General features: G+C 40.4%; 1 protein-coding gene across 2 annotated transcripts in view; it reads left to right on the top strand.

Moving 5' to 3' along the window:
• Positions 1-19,720, top strand: part of USP3 (ubiquitin specific peptidase 3) — a 56,748-nt gene extending 37,028 nt beyond the window's left edge. The window contains exons 6-15 of one of the 2 annotated variants that reach the window (XM_067534755.1): positions 1,798-1,880; positions 3,659-3,772; positions 4,875-4,988; positions 9,336-9,482; positions 12,101-12,207; positions 12,369-12,449; positions 13,761-13,879; positions 14,004-14,117; positions 14,234-14,301; positions 16,002-19,720. In XM_067534755.1, coding sequence (XP_067390856.1) covers positions 1,798-1,880; positions 3,659-3,772; positions 4,875-4,988; positions 9,336-9,482; positions 12,101-12,207; positions 12,369-12,449; positions 13,761-13,879; positions 14,004-14,117; positions 14,234-14,301; positions 16,002-16,167 — 1,113 coding nt within the window. In that variant the 3' untranslated portion in view covers positions 16,168-19,720. Of the gene's footprint in view, positions 1-1,797; positions 1,881-3,658; positions 3,773-4,874; positions 4,989-9,335; positions 9,483-12,100; positions 12,208-12,368; positions 12,450-13,760; positions 13,880-14,003; positions 14,118-14,233; positions 14,302-15,553; positions 15,901-16,001 lie in introns of those variants that run through there. The other variant, XM_067534756.1, reaches the window with a different exon arrangement.
• The last annotated feature ends 504 nt before the right edge of the window (positions 19,721-20,224 follow it).

Here is a 20,224-nt window from a genome sequence, read left to right as displayed (position 1 = left end):
AAGCCAAGACATGATGTCACTCTCCTTTCATAGTCTTTTCCAGCTTGCTGGAAAAATCGATGCGTGTGACCTGGGAAGTCATCCTCATAGGTCAGTCAGGGTCCATTGCCTACATGTTTCCTGTAACGATCCTTGTTAGTAGATTCTTTCCTTGAATGGGTGAGGGAGAGTCATCAACGCTGTCTGGCCACTCCAGTGCTATGTCTGAAAGGCTGTTTGTGGAAGTTTCCCACCTTACATCATGTTCTAATAGCATTTTCAGCAATATTTCATATCTTCACATACAATGATAGCACATACAATCCATCAGGATATTAAGTAGATCAAGGCTTTTACAATGATACCACACAAGGCATATTTTGTACAGAACATATAATTATATGACAGTGGTGAATATGGTGTTTTTTGGGGGGCTGCTTTTAGACACAGTGTGTTTTCTTAATACTTGAATGTTGCCCAAGGCAACTGATAGTCATTTCAGTGCTGGCACATTGGATCAGTATCTAGAAAAAACGCGGGACACGGTGTTTGCAATAATGCCTTGCTGTCTAACCAGAGATAGGGTCGGGGAAGGACACTAAAGCATTTTGGGGAGTGGTTTATTTGTATATTGGAAACAATGTCTTCTTTAAAAATAGTTTCTTGCAATTACTCAACTGCTAAAATGCTGCATCTGATGAATGCTGAGGTTTTCAATCTGAATATTATAAAATATTCTGAGGCTGTTCACTCTTTAGGCTTTACCTGAGACTTAAGCTTTTGTGTATTGTTTGTGGTAATGTTAATTTCTCTTGTGATATCAAAACACAGGCCAGGGGACAGTGTAATTACAGAAGCGTATTCCTATGGTCCCTACTTGAAAGCACACTGCTCTTGGTGTCAGGTTTAGTGTTGATTTTAACAGTTGTTCTTGAACTCCTGTTGTTAGAAGGTTGGTTAACATTCTGCAGAATGTAAAGTTAAAAGTTCATCATACTGTTCTTACGTAATGTAGAAATTTGATTAGCAACAAAAACATGAGTGGAAGGGATTTAGAAATAAAAATAGCCACAAAACCCATGTTACTTGGTAAAATCAAAGTAGCCTATGTGTTGCAGTCCTCTAAACTGTCAAGAGCTGCTAGGCAACAGTGTCACATGCCTGCTGTCTCCAGCCCTCCTGCCCCTAGTTCCTTCATCTTGCACAGTTTGTTTAATTTCAGCAGTTTCCCCCCAAATGCTGTTTTCTTTCATTCAGAACAAAAAAGCCAGCAGTCCAGTGCTGGGGTCTCACAAGGAATCCTACAAGCAAATCCATGCCATATAATGATGGGGGAGTGAAGGGGTAATTGGCAGGGAATTAGATCTCATTTTCAGGGTGAGATGATTTTCAATATTGCCTTAGGGAGTCTGGCCCCCAGCTCCCATTGAAAAGTTTTGGGAATTGGGTACCTAACTCAGATGCTGTTGATAATCCACCTGACAGCGACAGTGGGTTGTTATAAAGAGTAAGTAAAACATTCTCTCAAAACAGTGAAGATCCCCTAATGTCCTCTAAGGCTTTATTTAGGTGGTCAAAAAGGGGATTTTTTTTTTTCAATCAAATTAAGATACCCCTTTAATCCTGGCGTATGTAGTTAAATATCTTTTAGATCCTTTGAGCTGGTCATGTTGTAGGCTTGGCTCCCAGCTGGCTCAAACAGTCTGTTCTTAGTTCTGTTTGAATGTACCCTGCTGCACAAGTGACTTTTGCGTGCTTGGCAATGGGGGAGGGTAGCTGTCTGTCTCTTCTGACTTACCTCTTTCTTCTGGTTTGCAGGGGAGCACCACTGCCCTTTGTGCTACAGGCCTCCGTAACCTGGGGAACACATGTTTCATGAATGCAATCCTTCAGTCTCTCAGGTATGGATCATGTTTTATATGCAATCATCAAATCAAATTCCCAGCCTTGGCGGTATCTGTTCTGCAGTGCTAGGCAAGAGAGGCCGGCTACTGCTGTGCCTCACTCTTGCTCCCTAGACCTGCAGGAATGGGGAGTGCTGCGCAGGCTACATGCTCTGTCCTCCAGGAGGAGGGAGGATCTCTCCAAAGCGATCCCTATGATTGATTCAGGAGTAGCATCGATGTTCAGAGGAAGCCCATCTATCTGCAGCTTGAAGGGTAGTGGGGCATGACATGACACACCTTGTGGGTGAGGGATGGCTTAGGGTATCTGCAGGGGGAGGGGATTGTCTGCTCTGAGGGATGCAGTGTCTCCAGGAGGAGCAGACCACTGTGAAACTGGTAACATCATTTCTGAGTGGCTGGTTACTGGACCTGGTTTCTCACTAACAGGTTTGTAGGTGCTGTAGTAACCTGGTGCCACCGGAGCTCTGACCACTCAGCCAAACCCAATTTGAGACTCTTGTTGTCCAGGCTTTTGGAGGCTGGGCCTCTTGTGGAGGGCTTGTGCATGGTCTCCATTGTGTCGTCCTCTTGCTCCCTTCCTCCGTTAATGTGCTAGTGGATCTACTTAAAATGCATGGTTAGAAAAAGTCTCGCAGGCCAGGCAGGGAGCTGCATTGAAATGTGTGACCTTCGTGGCAACGTGGAGCCCTTCGTGGCCCTTCCTTCACCCCACAAGTGCACACTTTTCTGTGAAACAGCAGCAGACCCTTCCCTCCTCATCCTAAAGTTAACCCGTGGAATCGAATCAGCATTGTATTGCTACACAAAAGTTAAGTAACCTCAAAATTTAACTTTGTACAAGTAGTTTGGGCCCATTCACGGTAATAATGCATCACATGGTATATCCGCAGGGCCAGGTTTTCACTGGATAGACACACCAACACCTGAGCATGCAGATATGTGCACTGGCAGGAGTCATGCAGGCTCCCCAGCCTGTGGATTGCTGGCCTCTTTTCTGAAAACCAAGGGCCAAATTTTCAGCTGGTGTAAATTTGGCATAACTCTCTGTTGATTATATTAGAACAACACAGATTAAAACCATCTGAGGATCAGGCCCTGGTTTTTAGTGTTGTCAGACCTGCCATTTCATCTGAGTCAGTCACCCTTCTAATCATCTAGGTACTTGCCATCCATCTACCTTCTCAGTGACTCCAACTGGAGACAGTATCACTGCATGCCATTCCTGCCCTTAACTACTGAACATTATTACTGTACTGTGCAATTACAATTTTTGTGTTTCACTGAGATATGGTGGCATAACAGTGATGGAGAAATTAATTTTATATGTAGTCTGTAAATTAGTTTAATACTTTAAGTTCTTTCTAGATGGTATGTACCATATTAAAGTCTACTCTTACATTAATATCAATGCCACTTACAGACATGGATTTGTTTTTACAGTGAGCATGATGTAAGAATTTCAACACTCAGTAATTGTGGAATCTTTATCTCCTAATCGAAGGAGAGAAAAAGATAATTGTTGTTGCCGGTAAATGGGCTGGTGAATACTGTTTAGTGGTGCCCACTATGCATATGATGAATAGATAATTATATTGTAACACTGGATGCAACTTGACTAGCTCTCCTGATGGGAAATTTGAGCTATTCGGTGTTTATAAGAATTAGTTCAAGAAGCCAAGCGAGCATCTACAAAGAATACTGTGCAAAGCGCACCTCCATCCTTCCTGTTCTCTATCCTATATGTTTCTCATGCACGTTTCTTTTTCCTATAGTAACATTCAGCAGTTTTGCTGTTACTTCAAAGATTTGCCAGCCGTGGAGTTGCGGAATGGGAAAACAGCAGGCAGGCGAACTTACCATACCAGGAGCCAAGGGGATAACAACGTGTAAGTTAACACATTTCTTGCTAGCACTGAACTTCAAGAAGCAGCATCAGAAACTGAAAGTAGTATAAGGTACTTTTTGCGGCATTGTACTAGAGACGTTTACATAATTTCCACTGTGTTCTTGTAGCTGTCTCAAGAGTGGAGACTAGCATCCATTAAACAGAGCTGGAGTGAAAACAAATATATTTATATCTGGAACTACTAACTTAAGTGGACTAGGTATCACCTCGTGCTTCTTTATCTTACTCAAAAACTTCTTTCTGATGTGCTCAAAAAATTAGCACAGAAGCTTGGATTTTAAAAAACTGGCTGAAGGATCTTAAACAAGAATAATAAACACTATTAAGTTGTGGGAGAGGAGGAAAAAAGTCTGGTAGAGTTCCAGAGGGGACAGTATTGGGCTTGGTTTTATTAAACATCTTCTACCGAGGTGGGTAAAATGCCCATCTTGAGCTGAAATTGGAGTGAGGGGGAACCGAGGTTAAAAATAATATAAAGGAATAAAGTGATGAAATTCAGCAAATGGAAATTAGGCTATCAAGATACACTTAGCAGTGCCTATTAGACTTTGGCAATCACCAGGAGAAGTACTGGAAGCCCTGTCACTTGAGTCATTTAAAAGTGGATTAGACAAAGCAGTAAAAAAAATTATAGGATTGGCAACAAACTTGCATTTTGAAGAGGAATTTCATGGTGAACAAGGGGACTGAGTCTTCACTAACATGTAAATGACTGTGCGCACAAGATGTATCAGTAAAATTTTAGAGTTGCGAAGTGATGAGATAGAAGAGAGAACTTAGATGGAAAAGATGAGCAAGAACTTAGATAGAAAATTGGTCCCATTTCCATCCTTAACAAACTGTGATTCCATGATGTTGCCAGTCTGTCTTCTGGACCCCTTCAATTTTGTGGATTAGATATAGGTTGCAAAGTTTTTAGGGACTTGGAATGTATCTTTTTGTAAAAAGCCGAGTGATTACGAAGTGAACCATTTTCATCCAAGGAAAGTCTTTGACATTCAGACCACCAAAGTGCTGAAGATCAGCAAAATATAGATTAGAGAATGACTCCACACTAATTAATTTTTACTTTCTCTCCCCAGTTCATTGGTTGAAGAGTTTAGAAAGACACTTTGTGCTTTATGGCAAGGGAGCCAAACCGCATTTAGCCCAGAATCTTTGTTTTACGTCGTTTGGAAAATCATGCCAAATTTTAGGTAAGTTCTGTAAGACAAAGGGCAATGTTCTTGATTGTCACCTTATGCCACTTGTGCCCTAATCTGGCTCCTGGAAACACTCCATGCAGCCTCCCTGTATGCTCATAAATGTAGGTTTCAAATGCGACTTCACTTTCATCTAGAGACTTGCATTTATCGATAATTGCTTGTTCCCAAAACACACAGGGAGTAGTACATAATTTTGACAAGTAATGGCTTGCTTCTAGGGTCAGGAGAGGCAAGACAAGGTTCTGCAGTTCATCACCAAAAGCAGGGCATTTACAGAACCCAAACTTTTGGCTGTGATAGGAATGATTTAAACATTTTTTTACCGTTGCCATAGGCCTAAATAAAACATACTGGGCAAAACTTCCTTGATTCTCAAAACATCCTAGCCAATATAACTTTAAGTAAGGGCTATAGGAGTCTCTGGGTGTTACGCACACTGTCAAAAAAGAGTTACCCAAGTAAATCAAAGTATCATTCCTCTCCAAGGTCTCCCAGTCCTGGCCCCTGAACCTCTTTCAAAGGAACACTGAAACCTGTTAGGATTTGTGAAGGTAAGTTGCTCCATGTTCTCAGGTAGTAAAGATGTTCTGTTATCTGTTACATCTCCAGCAGTGCTGAAAAAATGCTATGAACACACATGCTTAGCTGAATAACCCAGATAATAAAAAACCATCTCTTGTGTTCTTCACACTGCCTAATATGTGTTTTACTGGTGTATGAGAATCAAGGAAGTTTAATACCAGTGGTTTCAAACAATGGCCAAAACATTCTAAGCATAAGAACATCATCTCTAATGTCCTTGACCAGTTACCCCATGATCAGTAATAAACCTACCCTACAGTTCTTGTGCGACTGAGCAGGGAAATCTGTTCTCTAGCAAATTTTCAGCACTGTGGATTCTATCATAGCTTTAACATAAAGTGCTGCCCTCTTCTGGGAACTCGGTGCTCTCAGATGAGAGGGGGAATTTGCTATCCACAGGTAACACCAGCTGTCTAGGAACACTTCGTTAGTGAAAGGTACTAATTGTGCATTCTGCCTTCCTTCAGCCATATCTGCCCCTCTATTGAGCAAAGCAAAATAATGCAGTAAGCCGCATGGAAAGGCCACTGGTGTTTTCCACTGCATTTCTCTGTAGTCTGGAGGAGGGGAGGGGTGGTAGCCTTGGGTGGAGAGGAGGAATAGAAGTCCTATGTTGAATTGCACCATGCTGTGTAAGTTACTGGCTCAGTTAGAATCCCAGTCTCCCTGTGCAATGTTAGCCAGCTCAGAAGGATTACACGTGAGTGGGCTTAGGATAAATTGGACAAGTTTGGAGCAGTGGCATGACAGCAACAAGCCACCTCTGCAGCTTGTGCTTGTGTGGAGTGGAGTGATGGGGAGCCTGGGAGCTGAGATTTGGTTGGTTAGTTTTCCATGGATCTCAGCCTTTAAGAGGTTTTGGCTGACTGGTGTCTGCCCATGCTTGCCAGCCTAGGCCCGTCTCCCTAACAGAAAAGTGTCACATAGTGGAAAGCAACTGGAAATTGCTGATATTGCAGTGTAGAGCTCTCCAAATCCATCTGGGAAAGGAATATAGCTCATGGCTAAGAATTGCATTTGGTATGTTCAGTACAGCTGTAGTGTGCCTCTGCATGCTGCATCCGTGCTGTCAAAGCGTGGTCTCTGAGCAGTCCAATATGGCAGGTCTGCGGCACACTCAGAGCTCCATAACCTCTTGGTGGGTTGAAGTATGTTTACTTTGCCTCTTGAATGCTTCATGAATTGTGAGGAGTTTTTCCTGGTGACTGTTGCTTTTTCTCCCCTCCCCTCCCCCCTGCTAGGGGGAAAGAAAATGTGGATGGGCTGAACTGAATTAGTTTAAATGCACTGGGATCTAGTGTTTTGCAAAACATGAGGTCTGTGTGAGAAGCTGTATTCCCCACCACAGGAACTTTGGCCATTTTATCTTAAATTGTTCAGTTAATATCACAGATACATTTGTACTTGTGTGAACTGAATACAGACCTATAAAGTGCTATATTATAAATTACAATAAAACATTTACAAATCAAATTACATCACATTTCAGATCAAGTATATGTCCCATTTCATTTAAAATATCCGTCTTTTGCCTTAAACTAAACAATTCCTTCATTAACTCAGTAACTTCTAACTACTCTTTCTGCATTTAAACCCCAGTCTTTCTTAGCTCTGAAAGAGTTCTGCCTCGTTCATGTGTTTTGGCATGATGTACAAACTGTACTGAACATTGAATATCTTACGTTTAGTATCTGTACAAAGTTAATTTGCAGATATCTTCTCATCCTTTACCAGATAATCTCGTGAATTCTGAATTCCATCTTTAGTGACCTGATGAAGATAAATACCAATCAGGAAAACTATACACATAAGAAATTTTTGATTTTTGGAGGAATAATCATTTTACTTCCAAAATATCTACTTGATGTTGGTTTTGGTAAATCTAAGTCTCTGTAGGATAAGACTCTGGAAACACTATTCTATTATAGTCATTGGTTGATGGTTCCTTACCTCTGCTTACATCTTGCATGCATAGTTGTTGTGCAATAATTATTGTACTGTAACAATAATAATTCTAAGCATTTAGATAAAGCACTTGATTGTACGGCCGATGATGTAAAAGGAATTGGAGGAGGAACCAAGCTGATACTCTTAGGAGTCGGTAGACTGGCTTCAGCTTGGTGCAGCACAATCGTGGTCTGCTCTGAGTGTTCTGAATCACAACTGCCTTCGTTTATCATAGATACCAGCAGATGATTCCTCTGTTTGATTTCACAGCTCTGCCATTGAAGCAAAGCTAGGCAGTATCCATGTGTAATGCTTGTTGTAACTCCTGGCTTGGAAGAAATAGCTCGTTATGCTTCTCTCAACTAACACTATGAAGGGTTGTGTATCTATCTCCTTCTGTTGTGATGTCACACACTTATGTGTGGCAGGATGTCTCCCCCCACTTCATTTGGGGCTGGGTGCTTGGAGGTCGGAGGTATTATGATGTATTCATATGGGTTCCTCTGACTTTCCTTGAATTGGTACATCCTTTAGCTTACTGGCTAATTTGTAAAAACCTGCTTCCCTGACTGCTGTTGGCTTCCCACAGCATAGCTAGCAGTGAAGTACTGACTGTGTGAGCCAAACCTTTCTAGACTCAAAGGAAGCTTCCATGTTCAGTAGGGTAAGCTCTGAGGAGGAATGTAGTGCGAAGAATTATGCCTCAGATACATTTGTTGCAAGATTACCCAGACCTGAGGTTGAAACCTCTCCATACAATTCTAAACCCTGTTCAATAGCCAAGGCTGGGGATGGGGAAACATGGCTATTCTTTCAAAGTGCTCATGCCGTTACTGCAGGAGGCTTGTGGAGAACACCCAGCCTGAGAATGAAAGCCTGTTCTTGGGAAAAGATGCAGATCATTTATGATGCTCGGTTCAAACCACCCAGTTACTTCAAAGGCCAGATGTGCTTATGTCTCCCCAACGGGTACAAATCCACATCCCTTCTTAATCCCCCATGCAACAAACAGCCCTATACAGCTGGAGTGACAGACTGATAATCAATAACCCCAAAGGGGGAGGGAGGGATTGTGCAGTCTCAAGGGGAGATCAAAAGAGTCACTTCCACCTCCACCTCCTGCTGTTCCTTTTTAGGTGGCTCCAAGTTAGCTGGCCAATGTGAGTGCTTGAAAGAAGTGCTTGGACTTAATCATTGGCACCCTCCATAACCACATAGGTTCCCCATTGGTCAGCAGTGGCCTAGCACAAGTGTGACTCTCCCCACCCTCCGATATGGGCTAGCCATGAAGGTCCAACCCTCCTTGCTGCACAGTAGTGAGAGTTACTGCCTTTCCCTTGGCAGAACTATTCAAAAAAGGCAAACTGCCATGGTGCCTGTAACACAGAACCAACTACATGTGGAATTAGTACTTGATGTCCGGCACTCCTTTGTATTGTTTTAAAAATAAAACAAGAATTTTGCCTTTAAATATACATTCTTTTTTAAAAAATTGGATGAGGAGTGCGAAGTTTAGAATTCTGCAAATCACATACATGTGCATAACACAAGCTGTGTCTCTTGAAATCATATTGAAATGTCAGTCTGATCGGAGGTAATTGCTTAGCCTGTTTATTCCACACTTGCAGAGAGATGTTTGGAAATTGTTTCCTAGTACAGCCAAAGCATTAGAAAGCGCATGTAAAAGTGTATCCTGTAAGATATTCAGTAACAAGCTATTCCTTTGGTTTGAATGTTGGAACTACTTTGAGCCAACATGTCAATAATAAAGATGCATTCTCTACATTCACTGAATATTTTTGTGTTAAGGGGATACCAGCAACAAGATGCCCATGAATTCATGCGTTACCTCTTGGACCATCTACATTTGGAACTCCAAGGTGGCTTCAATGGTGTTTCCCGCTCGGTAATTTTGCAAGAAAATTCAGGTCTCTCTGCAAGCAACAAATGTTGCATGTAAGATATTGTTTTAATTCCTTCAACAACTTAACTGTCATGGTGGGTCTTCGTCCGAGGAGCAAAGATCTGATCTAGGCCTGGTCTACACTGCCACCTGCCTTTGATGGAAGATACGCAAGCTGCAGTATGTAGCTTGTGTATCTCCTGTCGACTTACTAACATTCCCTTACGTCTCCACTGCGCTGTCAACGGAAAACGCCCTCAGATCAATGCAGCCTTACTCTTTTCAGGGGGGGTGGGGTGGTGTATTTATTGCATTGACTGGAGAGCACTTCCAGGATCGATTGAGCGAGTCTACACTGCCTGCTCAGTTGGTTCCCATTGCATCAATTCATGCAGTCCTGACAGTGTAGATATACCCTTAAAGTATCCCTGAGCACTGAATTACCCTATGGTATCATTTTGTATATTTAAAGAAATAAGCTAAAGTAGCATCACACTGTGGTCTAAAGTCAAAGCACTCAAGTCTTGTTGTGTGTCTTAGGTCTATTTTTTTTTTCATAGTAGTGATGGGAAGTGGTTCGAATAAATAAAATAGTTTAGCTGGTGTCTGTGAATGTGACACTGATTCATTATTTTTCAAAATTAAAACCAATCCCATTTTTTTCTCTGTACAACTGTCTCGAATTCAGGCTAAACAAAATTACACAGAGTGATCAAATGGCTGAGTGAGCGGGACATTTGGGGTCTCTTCGCTGCTGTATGTTAATTATAATTAATTTTTACCTTAGTGGAATAGGAAGTGGCAGTACATTCAAGATTTGACACAACTGGATTTTTTTTCCATCAGTACAATATTCTGTATTTGTATCTCACCCTTGAAGTAGCTGCTGCTTTAATTTGTCTTTGATAATGTTGTAGGATTGTGGGTATCTTTCAAATCTTTTGGTCTGGAAATGCTGACACTTCCTGAATTGTTTTTTTTTTGTGTGCACTCTACTAGATTGAAAACAGCACTGAGACCAAAACATTTATTTTGCTTTAGGCAGGAATGTTAACAGTCAGTTCAGCCTGGATTTTGGTCATTGTGCAGACTCCTTATGTTAGGATTAGCTGAGAGTTATGTCTGCCCTGATCTGTGCAGGAAAAGCGATCACAAGTTAAACAGACCTGAGCGGGGCAGGTAAGTAGCCCATAGGCTTGACTAGTGTTCCATGACACACTTTTAGTTACCAATGTAAATATAGCTACTTTACCTGAAGTCAGTGCGCTTACAGGTCGAGGAGTATGCTCTTTAGTATAAAATAACATGAAAGTTTCTTGGTTCATGCAAAACAGATGCACCGCAATCAGCTGTATCTAAAAATCCTCTTGGAGTGGAATACAGAATGTTGCAGGCTTGGTTTTATCTGCCTGAAATCTTCAGCTGATTGGAGCCTGGAAAAACTCAGTGGGAGTTGAAAGGAAGCTTTGCATGTAAAAATATTTGCCCCAATGAGACCAGTGTACAGATAGTGCTGTGAACTTGCCTTATACAAAATACTGTCAGGTTAATAATTAGATCTAGAGGAGGAGTGGCTCAGAGCCCAAGTTTTCCGCAGCCCTGTGGTTGGACACCTGACAAAAGAAATTAGCACGTTATTCTGGTTTCTTGTAATGTTTCTAACTTTGAAATATTAGTTTTTATTAAGCATTAAGAACATGGCAAAATGTGGCAGTGTTAGGAATTTACACTTGTTTTAAAATATCACTGTCCCCAATTGTTACTTATTTTTATTCTCCTTTGTCATTCTCACCACCTCCACCATTGTAACGGTGTTCTGGGGTAACGTGATCAGGAGAAAGCAGTGCTCCTGGCAGGTAGCCTGAGCCTTTGTATCAGCCCAGCACAAGTTGATTGGTTGGATATTTTTCCTTGCCTCAGCAGAAAAACTGCTGTTTCTTCATATAGTACTACATAATGGAAACGCATCTCATGATCCATACAGCTATGCTGCTTTGACCTGGTTGAATTATCAGTCTAGCTAAGAATTTCCTTCTGCTTGCAGCTTTTAAAACAGAGAGATTACTATAAGTGCCTTATGAATGTACAAAGGAATGTTGTACAGAATGTTTAGCATGTCATTGCAATGTAAATGTCTTTTTGGAGGTGACTAAATTGGAGAAATGCAGAAAGCTGCTTAAAAAACCCTAAAAGATTTGCAATAAAAAGTAGGGAGCAGGTGCAAAGAAAAAATACTCCCTAGTGGACCTAGATTGAGAGAGGAGTTTATTAAAACGGCTGTCACACAGAAAACTGCTCTTAAAAATAACATCCTTCTAATCATATGTGCTCTGGAGAGACTGGACTGTATATAAACATAGCCTTTAAAAAAATTGGGATGCTTATGTAGTTTTTCCATTGAAGATCTGCTTATGTTCTAAGCACCTGCATAGAGCGTAGATTCCAGTTGCTTCTAGGTTTCCAGGATTTTTGCTGTATTATTTCTGCTTAAACATTTGCTCTAAGGAATCTAGTGATGAGTGGAAGGGTTTATGAACCCAATCCTTGTTTTATACCCAGACCAAACTGCCTGATGATTTTTGACATGCAAGCCATAAAAATATTTCACATGCTAAAATGCAGCCTAAAACAGAAATTCTGATGTTTCTTTCCTTCATGGTGGTTTGTTTAGAAATGGAGCCTCTACCGTTGTCACAGCTATATTTGGAGGCATTCTTCAAAATGAAGTAAACTGCTTAATATGTGGGACTGAATCTAGAAAGTTTGATCCATTCCTAGGTAAGGTATCTTTGTCTTGCAAAGTATTGACTATCATGTTAAAGCTCTGAATCTTCATGTGTCTAAATGATGTGATGGGGCTGAGGTTTTACAAGTAAAACTTCAGTAAACACTGTTTTAATTTTGATCTCAGAAATTCAATTGTATTTTTTCTTTCCTAGACCTTTCACTAGATATTCCAAGTCAGTTCAGAAATAAACGTACTAAGAACCAAGAAAATGGACCAATGTGCACGCTACGGGGTAAGAGTTCTTAGTGGGTGAAACCTTAGCCCCATTGAAATCAGTAGGAGGTTTTCCACTGACTTCAGTGGGAGTTGGATTTTACCCCGAATGTTTGTAAATGTGATTACTGCTATTGTATGGAACAAGGGTGCCTTTGGGAGAGCAGGAGATTTTATTTCTTAAGAGTTAGAGCCCACAATTAACTCTTTTAGAATTACATGGATCCAGTTTACGATTGAATTTTCACTGAAACAAAGATATATGGTAAGAGAGCAGAAATCGAAGTATTAGTGGATTATAAATGGACTGGGTTACAAGCCTTGGATCCTGAACTCTTCCATATATCCCCAGCAAAGATACAGCACTAGCAGTGCAAGCTTCACCCCACTGCTGCATCAGTGTGCTTCAGCAATGATTGCTAAGGGTTAGTGGGTACTTCAGCCTCCATGTCTGTTCTGTCCTTGGCCTTTATGAAAAGAGTTCCTACAAAAGTGTGTCTCTCTCTTGGGTTTTTTTGTTTTTTTTATAGGGATAATGCCTGCACAAAACCCACAGAAATCACCAACTCACCTCTCATACACACACGGCTTTTGTTAAAGTTCTGTGCTTGAAAAGGCAGTCTTGGCAACATGCTTGCTGCATGTAGTAGGGATGGATGTTGCTCGTTCTGCCTATTTAAAATTATGTATAAATACCGATTGAACCAATAATCCTGCCTTTGGACCTTCGTTTAAAGAATACAAACCAGTGTAGTTTGTGACATGTTTAATAGTTGGAGGGGATTCTTCCTCTTTTTCTACCCACCCCATTCCCAGAAACAAAGTACCTGAGATCTAGATCAACTTTTTCCTAACTTATTAAAGTGATGGGAAAGCTAGTCAGCTTTTGCTGACAATCTAACAGCAATTCCTGCTGTAGGTGAGAAGGAAGCTTGATAGATACCTAGATTATTTTATTTTTGGATTACTTTGATCCATGCTTCCTCAAGGCCAATGAATTTAGCATGATGCAACAAACATTAACATAACATGTTGCTTCAGCTGCTTTGGTGCATGAATCCGTACAGAGCTAATCAAAAGTGCAGAGATCTTGTCTTCAGTCAAAGGTGAGATGTGAACTCTTTGAATCCTCCTACTTGGTGACATTATGAGCAATGCTGGCTCTACTTCACTCTATTTTCTGTTGCTCAAAATGCTATCTTTCACGTTTACAAGAAATATTTTATACTTTCCATATTCTTGGGTCTCTTTTAAAAGCTTTATTTGAAAGGCGGGTTTTTAACAGCTCTGAAGAATTTTAACTAGTGCTTTTGAATTCTCTTCCTTTTAGATTGTCTTCGCAGTTTTACAGACTTGGAAGAACTTGATGAGACAGAGCTCTATATGTGTCACAAATGTAAAAAGAAGCAAAAGTCCACCAAAAAATTCTGGATTCAGAAACTACCAAAGGTTAGTGCAAATGTCAAAGATCAGTGTGTGGTGAAACTTTTAAAGGAAATTAATAACTTGACCAATAAATATATATAACCATAATCAAAGACTTAAACTCTGTCTTGTATGTTTAATATTATAGGTGCTATGCTTACACTTGAAACGATTTCACTGGACGGCATATCTGAGAAACAAGGTTGATACATATGTAGAATTTCCTCTACGAGGCCTAGATATGAAATGCTACTTGTTGGAGGTACAGAGACTCTGACTCATGTCCACACTGGAAATGTATTGTTTTATCATATGTTCTGGAACAGAGAAGGTGCCAGTTGACTTCTTAAAAGCTGTTTTCTCTTCTTTGAACTGCAGCCAGAGAACAGTGGCCCAGAAAGCTGTCTATATGATCTTGCAGCTGTTGTTGTACATCATGGTTCAGGGTGAGTACAGGGGGTGAACTATTGGCGTTATTGAAGGCAGTGGGCAAACTGTCCTTGACTTTCAGAATTTCACCCCTAATGTGCATGTTGATTCTATTAGCAGCTGTGCTAACATGGAAACAAAAATCAGCTTTTTATTCCAATGGGGACTTGCAAGAATTAGCATTTTTGGTAAAAGTATCCAAGATCTGCTGTGCATCTAAACAGCTGGAAGTCTGACACTTTATTGAAAATGGGGCTAGTCCCTTTGCTAATCGGAAGGAAAAGTCATTCTGAAAAGTATTTAGACTAGCTGAGTGAGGGGTCCTGTGGCTTGAAAAACTGACTTTGCCACTTACAACTAAATTTCAATGTTTCTTCTTCTGTCTGTTCAACTCGAAAGCACTTGCATGTTTATGCGAAGAGAAAGTGCTCAACTGGAACAATGTAGACATAAGACTAGCAGAGTGACAGCTGTGGTCCTCTCACTTTAAAGTTTCACTCCTGGGGGAGACCCAATAGGGATGCTGTGGTGTTGGATGGTAGTCATATTTTGAATTAAAGATATTTTTGCAGCCCTTGATGGATCCTGAGAGTTAGGAATAGTGATTCTCTTCCTCCAGGGAGTTTGTGTAATCAAGTCCCAAGATTGAGGGACAGTGGGACAATTCTTTAGAAGAAACTACACTGTTGTCTAAAAGGGGGAGTTCTCGCTCTTCTGTCTCAGTTGAATTGAGGGTGTTATCAGCAAAAATGTATTTGAAAACATTCTCTCTAGCAGGGTGCCCTTGTTGCTTTCTCCAAATTTGAAGTCATATAAAGCAAATGGCCTGACTTTCAAAGGGGGGGGGGGGAGACATCTTCATTAGCACTACCCCATGGCAGCTGCTTCAAAACGCAGAGAAAACAAAACATAGTTGTAATGGACATCAGTGTAAACTGAACATGGTTGGAATGAAGTCAGACTGGCATAAACCATAATGCAATATCTGAGATGCAGCCATAGTCATGCAAGTGGGAGATAGCCTTTGTCTTGAGGCAGCATGGGTAATAAAACTGGGCTCTTAATTAAGTTCAAGGATCCAAGACCTTAGATCTGTATAAAAACAACTTCAATTTGTTTCCAACTTGTGTTGACTGTAATTACACTTTTCCCTTGCTTTGAAATCATGTAACTCAAGCAGGGTTCAGCCTAGAATTAGTTGGCATGAATTATGAATGTAAAATTACATGAGCGAACATGGTAAAACTCAAATTTCATTTTTGTTTGTAGGCTGCCGATTATATTTATCTTAAATGCTAATGGACCTGATCTGTGTCCTTACACAGGCAAAACTTCTATTGACGTTCATTTGGAGTTTTGCTTGCAAAAAGACTTGAGGATGGGGCCTGAGGGGGTTGGATTATGCTAAACCTTTGATAGGTACCTTTTATGAAGTCCTGAAAAGGAAGCAGTTGTCTGCATGAGATAGTATAAAATCTTTACACTATTAAAGATGCCTGTTGCATGGAATATCTTTCTTACCCTTTAAACACTTTGGGTTTGAGCTAATGCTTCTGGAGGCTGTCCAGTTTTCTCTTCTTTCTGGCAGCAATTTGGGTGAAGCCTTCTGATAGAATCTAGTCACTTACTGCTTGCCCTGTTGTAGTTTTGTACAGCAGAGAATGAGGTGGTATATTTCCTTTTGCTGATCCCACTTTGTGTGTGTCATTGTTTTCAGTGTTGGCTCTGGACATTACACAGCATACGCAACTCATGAAGGTCGCTGGTTCCATTTCAATGACAGTACTGTAACTCTGACCGAGGAGGAGACAGTCGTAAAAGCAAAGGCCTACATCCTCTTCTATGTGGACCGGCAGGCCAAACCTGGATCTGATAAACTTTAATACCTCCTTTTAATCCTCACTTATCAAGTCCGTCAGACAAAACATTTCCAATTCTCCATAAATACTTGATCCAAGACTATTAATTTCATTGTGCACTTTTCAACTTCCTCGTGTGGGTTTTAGTTTTGTTGTGTCGATGGTAGCATTTGACTTATTGAACTTGGACACAAACTAACTTTTTTTTTTTTAGTTCTACCAGAAAACCTCAGCAGATATTTTGATTTGCTGCTTTAGTTGTGATAACTCAATTTTTATATATATAGTTTCATGAACTACTTAGTTATTTGACTTTTATATTGTTTTCAGTTCTCACTTTCTAAAGGCACATTTACATCAGAGACGCTTTGTATCCTCTTTATAAGCAAGAGAAATGTGTTCCTGATTACGAAGAGCAATAGAACTTCATGCTGCTCTCATAGCTGTTATGTAGATAAGATTGAATCACTTTTAAATCAAGGAATTGCTTGCACTTACTGTTTGCCCCAGTGCAAGAAACTTAACAGTGACCTCTGAACAATCACTCTTTGCCTGCAGAAGAGATGAGATGTGGCATCGTTAAATAGACCAGGTAATTGCTGCTATCAGTGTGTATCAAGGCTGCTGTCTTTCAGGACTCCTTGTAAATAAATAGTTGATTCAAGTGTTTCTCATTTGTACTTTTTCCCCTACAAGAGAGACATTTAAATTATTATCCTAATAATATACATCTTTATACTTGTCTTGGGATTTTAATTTACTTTTTTTAAAATGGAAATGGCATTGCTAGGGTGACTTCTCATTTTAGTGTTTATCCCAAAGTTTGATAGCAAGCACTTGCTTTTGAAACTAGTGGGCTCCAGGGGATGGGGGCCACTGTCCTTTTTATCTCCTAAAATGAGAATTGAATGTGGGAGCTTCATACAGGAGAGGTTTTTGTCTCATCGTAACTTCCATTTGCCCACATCCCCATCCAGCTTGATTAAAACCAGCAGTCTCTGCTTAGGACTGAAAGACAGGTTTGTTATGGATTTGGAGATAGACAATGCATGGCATGTTGTTACACCTAATCCGGACTCAGGCTCAAAATAGTAAGGAAGATGTATTCAAATCTATGTGCAGGGATATTACTTGTGCAAATTGTGCAGCTAAAGCCCTGCCACATAAGTTGAGCATATACCCTCATTAACTGCAGTACTTAATTAGCATTTCCCATGGTCTCTTGACCAAAAGTGGAGGCAAGATATTATTTCTGAAGTTAAAATGTAAACCATCTGTTTATAAGCAACTTCTTAACCGCTTGATGGAATAAGAATTCAGTGGTAGCAACTAGAATGTCAGCTGTGCTGGAACTGCTGAGAAGGCCCAGTTTATACCACCTCCCTTAGTTAGCATGGGGAGGGAAGAGGGGAGCCCAGTAGAATTGAATGAGGTTGACCTCTATCCCTCCTCCTCTGTTTGCCTTTCACAACACTCCCATAATTGCAAAAGCTTACTGTTAAGGCTGGATCTTACTATCTGCCAAGTCAGCTCCTGAACCAGGCCCCTCTTACTAGTGATATATTCCCAAGAGTTTACAAACAGGTGTGTTTATATTTAAGTGAGTAAAATCAGCTGCTTTTCTCTTGTTGCATCTCCTTGAAGGGATACATTAGTCAGCTGTGGATTTTTCTCTAAACACTGTGTACAACAGCTAGATGTGGCATGCATTTCACTATTAGTTGACTAAGGGTCCCGATGGGGGAGGGGAGAAGTTGACAAATTGCGCATGGCAATTGCAAAAAATGAAGTTTTAATTACCTGTTTGAACAGTCCTTAGGTGGTTTTGCCACTGTCATTTAAAAAGAAATTGGCTTTGTATAAAACTGCAGAAATATTCAATATTGCTAAATTGTGTATGAATATGTAACAATCAATCACTTGATATGTTAAGTGGCAGATATACCAGGATGTCTTTTTTTGTTGTTGAACAATAAATAGATTATTCATTGCTTTAAATTGTAGCCATCATCTACTGTTTTCAGACCTTTGCAGCTAGTGTCTACCTATGTTCTGATCAGAACCGACAGCTGCTAACACAATAAAAAGGTAATTGGCAGAATTCATTATTATTTTTTCACCACTAACTGATGGCAATGCAGGGGGTAATTTTGGAGATTGAATCATAGGCCACTGGCCCTTGAGCTAGGTCTATATGCTATTTAGATTGCTCCAGAATTTAATATACGTGTTGAGAATAACAAACAATCATGAAATGAGCTGGACAGTTTGTTGAACTCAGTGAATTTAGAGCATATAATTCAGCAACCCAGTGATGTAAATGTGCCTTTCTATATTTTTAGGAACTTAAGTTTGTAAACTTCATCAACATTATTCCCTTATTTTAAAGGAGATTGTGTATCTCTCTCATCAACATTTTTGTCCAATTATTGTCCTCTCTCACTACCATTTTCCATGTAACAATTGAATTGTCTTAGCCAGTGGCCTATATCATATTCTGTTTAGGACACAGCCATTGGAACACCATGCAGTTGTCATAGTTTGTTCTTGAAGCAGTTACTGATACAACAGCCACATGCTTCTCCAGGACAATTACACTGTAAATTCTTTCTTAATTTAAACTTACTCCCACTGCAAACACAGCTGGACAGTATAAACAATTTGTTGTGGCAACACAAGTATTTCTCTTCCTGGTGGAGAACTTTGCTTATCCACTGTATTCTAGTCAGTGTCACAAAATAAATAAATAATTTAAAAAAAAAAGCAACTGAGCACTGAACCAGTAACCTATACTGCACCTGGCTTAGTATTAAATTTTTAACCTTACATGTATATCCTATATTTATCTACTGTCTTTGGAGTGGGGTGGGGGAAATGACATTTTAAAAGCAATGTTTCTTTTCTATTTACTGCTGGTCTGACTGCCAGGCATACCCAGCTGGTGACAGTTTTCTGCAGGCAAAATGCTCTTTGCAGTTCAAGAACGTGGCATGTATTGTTCACCAAAACTTGCCTAGGCAAAGGTTGTCCTTGTGTTCGTTGTTTAAAGCTGTGTCTACAGCTGGAAATGCAGTTTATGGAAAACAAAATGGGAAGTTCCAGTTCATCACCCTTGCTTTAGCATATTGCATGGTGAGCTCCTTCAAGGAATACATTGAGAAGGTGCTTTTCCCAGGGATCACTGATGTCATGGGGGGTGGGTTTAAATCTTTGAGGGTACAGGGCAGAGTCGACTTATCAAAGGCAGAAAGCCATTTGTAAGGATTTTGTTGAATGGATGGATGGAAAGCGTGTCACTTGTGGTGGTCAAAAGTTTGCCTAATGCTGTTTCATTACTGATGTGTCTGTCTTGCTAATGAGGTAATCAGCACCTTGAAAACTCTGGTTCCATTGTGCTTTAGCATACCCTCAAGTACTGTAGTGCCATAGATGTAACTGTTTACCATTAAAATCTAATGTGTACGTTTCAGTGAGGACTGTTGACTGTGCTAATCTCTTGTGTTGGAGCATTCATGGGGTGAATACGAGTTGCAACTCAAAATCATTACGTGGTTTTATGGAAAGACGTGTCCTGAAAGGCTCTCTTTAACATGTGGAAAAATTTCCTCTCCTGCTGCAGGTTATTATAAATAGATGTGAGTAAACCTGTTTTTTAAAAGCCTGTGCATAGGCGGTGTTTTGGGCAGAACAAGGATTTAGAAGGGAAGCAGAATATTTTTCTTTCTGAAAAATAACTGATCACAAAAGCATTTTTTTAAAAGCCAAAACTACTTTAAATGCTTCTGTTCTCTATTTAGCCTAAGCCTCGCTCACTTGTGATCTTACAGTGCACTTAACTTCAACCACAGCTGTGCATGTATATCAAAAGTAATACACCATGCCCATTGCCCTTACAGTACACAGTGCTGCATACTGTTGTCACAGGAGCGAAAAGGCTTTAGCCACAGCTGGTATTTGTTCACAAGGAAAAGCTTGGGATATCCTGCATTGGGCAACATTCCTCAACTGCTGCTGCATTAGCCATCAGAATTTTTGCCATCATGGCAGCAACAGCCCAGCGTTGCCAATTTTTCATTGGGCC

Source organism: Emydura macquarii, unplaced genomic scaffold (assembly GCF_026122565.2).
Source record: "Emydura macquarii macquarii isolate MOO-44397 ecotype Brisbane River unplaced genomic scaffold, CSIRO-AGI_Emac_v2 contig_3451, whole genome shotgun sequence".
Taxonomy (NCBI): Eukaryota; Metazoa; Chordata; order Testudines; family Chelidae; genus Emydura; species Emydura macquarii.
Note: the sequence above shows the minus strand (reverse complement) of the source record. Positions and strands in the feature narration are given on the sequence as shown.